This window comes from Molothrus aeneus, chromosome 4 (genome assembly GCF_037042795.1).
Source record: "Molothrus aeneus isolate 106 chromosome 4, BPBGC_Maene_1.0, whole genome shotgun sequence".
Taxonomy (NCBI): Eukaryota; Metazoa; Chordata; class Aves; order Passeriformes; family Icteridae; genus Molothrus; species Molothrus aeneus.
In genome coordinates, this window is record NC_089649.1 from 29,408,716 (window position 1) to 29,414,715 (window position 6,000).

Below are 6,000 nucleotides of genomic sequence, written 5' to 3' on the forward strand. Positions count from 1 at the left end.
GCTTTAGTTAATATTTACATTTACTTCAAACAAGCTACAGTCAAAGACTATGAAATATAGAAGAAATTTCAATGGGCTGTAAAAAATGCTTAATCATATAATCTTCTTAATACTTCCAAGATACAACATGCCAGCATCAGTCAGAGATTATTACAGGAGAATTACATTATTTGTGCTCTTTGGATCTTAAATGTTTTACTGTGGTGGTGCCTGAAGCAGTTATTAAACCTGAAGCTCTAAATCTGAATCGGGACTATCAAAACAAAACAGGGAATCCCAGGGAAAATCCCAGGGAAAAGAGGGAAGCAATGTTCAGCTGGCCATCCACTCCACCACTTCTAGAATTTGTGAGCTGACTAAACAAAGAAATAATTAAAATTGTGGCACCAGCTCCCCTATTCTGAATGTTCCTCTTAGTCCTCTTTTTAAGGGCTTCCTGTGTACACACGGGCAGACTAGCAGATCATAGGTAGATGTATGAATTTATTTAAAACAAATTATCTACTTGATGGAGACTCTTTTCTCTTCTCTTAATAAAAGAGGATAAATGGTTACACTTGGTATGGACAAGCAGAACAATTTCCAGATCAGCACTTAAGGACATAGGCATGCAGACATGCAACAAATTCAGTTTCAGCTGAACAATGCTGACTTCTCTTCTGCAAGATGCCGATCCTTCCACTTCTTAAATAAAAGAGTCGGTTAACCAACTAAGTCTTCGAATTACCCTTTTCCTAATCATGCTTCCTCCGAGCTCTAGGGTCATTGGCACCTCTTGGGAAGGACTTAAGCTTGAGCTGTCCTTGTTATGGTCCAGTGAACCCTAAAGGACATCACCATCACTACCAAAACAGCCTCAGACCCAAGAATTTAATGAAGAATTTCAGACCATCTTATTCTTTACTTCTTAAGGCCAAATATGTAGTTTTGCATTAACATGGGAACAACTGCTGAGCGTTGTTGTATTAAATTCTTCATTTATCTGTAAAAAGTCTATGATGCCTGCAAAGTAGTGTTCACTTAACTTTGTCAGACACACTACAAATACATACCCCCACAAACTCTCAGCATGTTGAGCACTGAAATATTCAACCTTAATTTGTTATACTGGATACAGCTCATTGTTCTCAGCTTCAAAAACAAGTCAGTGCCAGTTTGATGTGGGAATTGTGGGAGCGTAATGAATTGATCCAACTCTGAACTAAATCTTGTTTTGGCATAAAAAACCCCAAAGCACTCAGTCAATCAACCAACCAAAACCAGATGATTTCACCCATAATCTAAAACTGCTCCGTAGAGTTAAAAAAGTTCCAGGAAACATCTGAACTACTATGGCGAAACAGAAATAGGGGAAGGGAAAAAACCCCAACAAAACTCAACCCAGAGATGTTTAAATCAGCACAGCTAAACTCATGTACAAAATTTACAGCCATTGCATGAGAGCAAACCACAGACAAGTGTTTGTGATAAGTAAAACAGAGTAATAGTAAATTAAACCAAAGCCTTGACCACCTGTACTTTTACTCATGCATTAAAGTAAAAATCACATAGGTCTTCATTATCAACTCAAATAAATTTCATTATTGGCTTCCATATTTGGTAATTTCATTTTATTTTTAAGTAAGGAGATTTCTGCCACATCCATAATGGGCTATTCTTTCTCAGGGAACACTGGCCAGAATTCAAAGTGAAATAATGCAGATACTGAATGTGTTAAGAATTTCTTGTGTGCTTTAGATAATATTGGAATATTGTGATGCTCAGCTCTAATGTGACAGTAAGGACAAATAATCAACCAATGTAGTTCATTACTAAAATTTACTACTTTCACTATAAACTTTCCTGCAAGTCCATGTTAGTCAGTAGTTACAGAATAAAAAGGCAATGAAAATAGGAAAGCACACCAGATCAAGGTTTAGAGTTAGACTGGAGAGAACCTGTAAGTCTATGGAGAAATAGCATTTTAGTGAGGTTGTTCTGGTTTGTCTGGAATTTTTTAATGTTTATTTATTTAGCAAAAAAGTTGATTTATTTAAAAAATCAGTTTGTTTATTGAAAACAAACAACATTCTAAACAAAACATTCTAAACAAAAAAAAAAATCTAGTAAATATCCTGTGGTCTCTGTAACTTCCCAGAACAATAATGCATGTGACAGAAATAAGCAACAAGGGAGGTAGAAATCGATCACATTATTTATATTGCAGTTAAAACCCCTAAAACTTTCCAACAAAAGTGGTTTCCTTTTCCAGAGCAGGTGACCAGATGATTCAGTTTTAATGAACCTATGCTGCTACTTTCATTGTTCTCAATTTTTAGAGAATATGTTCTCCTCCCTATAACCTAAAAAACATATATATATATATACATACATAAAATTCAATCAGCACTTTCTCAAAGGGAAAATAGTTTCTTTAGAAGAGTTTTCGAATTGCTGTATTTAATAGATCTTCTCACAGGTTTTCCATAACATGCCAAATAAAAACTTCCTTGAATTCAGAGAAAATACTACCCCATGGACACAAATGGTTCTGCCTATCTCATTCCTCCAAGTTTCCATTCTCCAAGATCTGCTCTGGGAGTCCACTGCTTAAGCGAGCATCTTCAGCTCATTAAACCACCAAAAAAGCCCCCAACCCAACACAGCAAAAAACCAAACAAATCAACCCTCCAGTGAATCAAATTAAAAAACCCAAAAAACCAAACCATGAGCAGGTCTCTAACAGCTGTCAGGCTGCAGTTTCACAGCAATCTAAGCCAAACTAACTTCTGACTGGCATAGGCTCTTACCTCCCTCTGGCTGCATGTTCCTACTCTTTCCCTTGCGCCAGCTTCAACATTCACCCAAAACCATTACAGTGAGCTGAATCAGAAGACTCGCAACCACTGAAGAGAACTAGAAAAATATCCCTCTGCTTGGACAATGCACCAGAACAGGTTGGTGCAGGTTCTAGCAAGCACAGGGGCTCTGAGCGAGGCAGCTACCCAGTCCATCAGCCCAGGCTACCACCAAACCACAACTCCAGTGACTTCACTCACCAACAGGTTGGACGAGAAGCAGAGCTGACACACAAGAGAGCACATCCCCAAAGGAGATCACACCTCTAGAGCAGCAGCAAGCTGTTAGTTTAGTCTAGCTGGCTTCATCCTACAGTACATGGTGCAGCACAACTGTAGAGTGTCTTCAAGGGAAAATACGATTTCTTCATTGCAGAGCCTCCTGTGCTCTGCCTCTCCAATAAACCACTGCTAACCACTGAGCATTCAGGAAGTCAGAAGTACTTGCGAACTTTCACCTTTCAGCTCCCACTTTGCACACATGCCTTGCACCAGCAGGACAAAGGTGATGAACTGCCCTTATGCACTTCCATGCACAGGCTGAACACAGCAGAGATTCAAGCTGCTTGCATTCACAACTAGTTTAACAGACTGAAATACTTAAATTGACAGCCTGCTAAGATGCCACTACATTTTTTTAAACCCTACAACAAAATATCTCGCAGGCTTATTTAACACCTATTTGTATTACCATTTTGGCAGCTTAACCGCACATGACATGCAAAAAAGCCCCACTAATTTTCAAAACGTTTGTAAATAAAATTAGGTAAATGAAGGTCAAGTAAGGGAAGAGCAGCAAACTCATCTACTTTGATGATATTCTTCAATGATGCCTTAAGAATACTCCGCTGGGAGCCTCAGTGGTGTTTTCCAGCTAGAGATGTGCAAACAGATGGAAAGAAGGCGAGACAGCTCAAGCAGAATGCTATTCATTCACACATACTTTACACCAGTAAGGTAAACAAACAGTGCTGGTCCCATTTCAAGGCGTGGCTTTCAGGAAAAAATACTAGTAAAAATTGAAAAAGCCCCTTACATTACTGGTTAATAGCACAGTGCCAAAGAAAAATTCCGGGAAGAAGCTTTGTTCCACAAAAAGGTGGCAAAGGTTATATAGATTTATAAACTGTAGTACCAATTCTATGTTTTCCACTAATAAAAACTTCTAGAAGAAACACCTTTAGAAAACAGACATCATAACCAGCAGCACGAACACTTTGCTGTGGAGGAAACCACATAGGAACACTGATTTTCTGCACTCTACCCCAGACAAGGCGAAACCCTGCAGACATGCCAAACCACAGTGGTTTCAATAGGGTCCTGCTAATCCTGCACCTGCACAGACAGGCATTGAAATAATTTGAAGGCCACAGGGCCTGCCTGTTGAAAGTTGTCCTCTAGGATCCCTCATGTTGCTGTGTTTTTGTCAACTACAAAAAGGGACACTCAATTTCTCGTTCAAATGGATGTAAACTGACATGAATTGCAAAGGGTGCTATATTGTTACAGTTGTACCATAATTATTAAAAATCAGAATATTTGGAATTCAGCTATATAGCATGGGTGAGATTCTACCTGGAAACAGACCTTATAAAAATGATTTATCCTGGAAGGGATTTTACACTGACAGAAGAAATGCTGTATTCACACCGCAGTGACTACAGGACAGTGACGTGCATGTTGACCCTCAATTAACAATGATGTCCAAATAAAATAATATCAGCTGCTGCCAGGGTCCACTTGAGTTAATAATTTCAAACAAAAGCTTGTTGCTGTCCAGGTCTCTCTACAATGACAATCTGCTCACTCAGTGCCATTCCTTCTCACATGCAGCGGTTCTTGCCTTTTTGCAGGGGCCTGCTGTCCAAACCTACACAGAAATGGCTAAACATGAACAACAACTTTGCTGTCTAGATGTTCCTCTACTTGGTACTTTGAAAACAATGGGCAGTTAATTTCCTGAGGAAGCACCCTGTGCACCTGGACATGTCTGTGCTAGTCAGCACATGCCCATGTTAGCTTCAGGGTGGTAAACAGTGGAACAGGTTGCCCAGAGAAGTGCTGGATGCCCTATGCCTGGACGTGTTGAAGGACAGGTTGGATGGGAATCTGAGCAACCTGGTCTAGCTGAAGGCGTCCTTGCCCACGGCACGGGAGCTGGAGCCAGGTGATCTTTAGGTCCCCTTCTAACTTAAGCCACTGTATGACTGTGCTGAGCTCGGAGCAGGAGCAGGCTCTGGGGGCGGCCCGCGGGCACACTCCTGCGGCTCGGATGCACCTGAGCTGAACCCAGCTGCCCTGGGGCGAGGCCGCCGGGGCCGGCACACCTCGGGGCGGCACCGCCAATGCCGCCCTGCCCCCGACAGGAATCCAGGCACGGGGAGCGGGCCAGGGCCAGCCCAAAGGAAGCGCCGCCGCGGCCCGCCGCGCCCTCGCCGCTCACCTGCTGCCGAGCTCAGCGCGACCCTCCGGTGCCTCCTGCCGAGCTCCCGCAGCTCCTCCTCGTCCTCCTCCAGCCTCCAGGCTTCGGCCATCGGCGGCGGAGGGGCGGCTGGCAGCATTCAAGAAGCGGGGGCTGCCATGACCGGCGCCCTCTCCTCGGCGCGGCCGCCCGGCCCTCGCGGCCGCCGGGCCCGCCCCGCACCTGCGCCCTCTCCGCCGCGCTTCTCCCGGACACCGCTCCGCGCTGCTGCCGGCGGTGCGAGGCGGGAGGAGAGGCGGCCTTTCCTGCCCATCCGCGGCTCTCCGGCGTCAGCAGGAAACCCGGCGGCCGCCTGGCACCGCCACAAAAGGGGGCGGAGGAGGCGGCGGCGGGGGGAGGTACCTGGCTGCCGCCGCTGGGCAGCCGCGCTCCGCCGGGCGGCTCCGCCGGGCACCGCGCGGCGATGGCCGGTGAGCCAGGCCCGGCAGCGAGCGGGGTGTGTGCGAGCCAGGGCGGCCTCCTGCTAAAGGGGAGAAGGGACTTGCGCCGAGAGGGTGCGAGGTCTGCCTCGCTTCGTGATGAGAGCAAGAAGATGCCAAGAGGAGTGGTGCCAGACTTTTTCAGTGGTACCCAGTGACAGCATAAGGAGCAGTGGCCACAAGCTAAAACATAAGTTCCATCTCCACACGAGGAAGAACTTCTTTACGTCGAGGGTGGCAGAGCACTGGAACAGGCTGCCCA

At 45.0% G+C, this 6,000-nt stretch overlaps 1 protein-coding gene across 2 annotated transcripts in view; it reads right to left on the reverse strand.

The window, feature by feature from the left end:
- SH3D19 (SH3 domain containing 19) overlaps positions 1 to 5,422 on the reverse strand; it is an 81,807-nt gene extending 76,385 nt beyond the window's left edge. For both annotated transcript variants that reach the window (XM_066548180.1, XM_066548179.1), the window contains exon 1: positions 5,281 to 5,422. In XM_066548180.1, the coding sequence (XP_066404277.1) occupies positions 5,281 to 5,398 (118 nt within the window). In that variant the 5' untranslated portion in view covers positions 5,399 to 5,422. The remainder of the gene's footprint in view (positions 1 to 5,280) is intronic.
- Between the last annotated feature and the right edge of the window lie 578 nt (positions 5,423 to 6,000).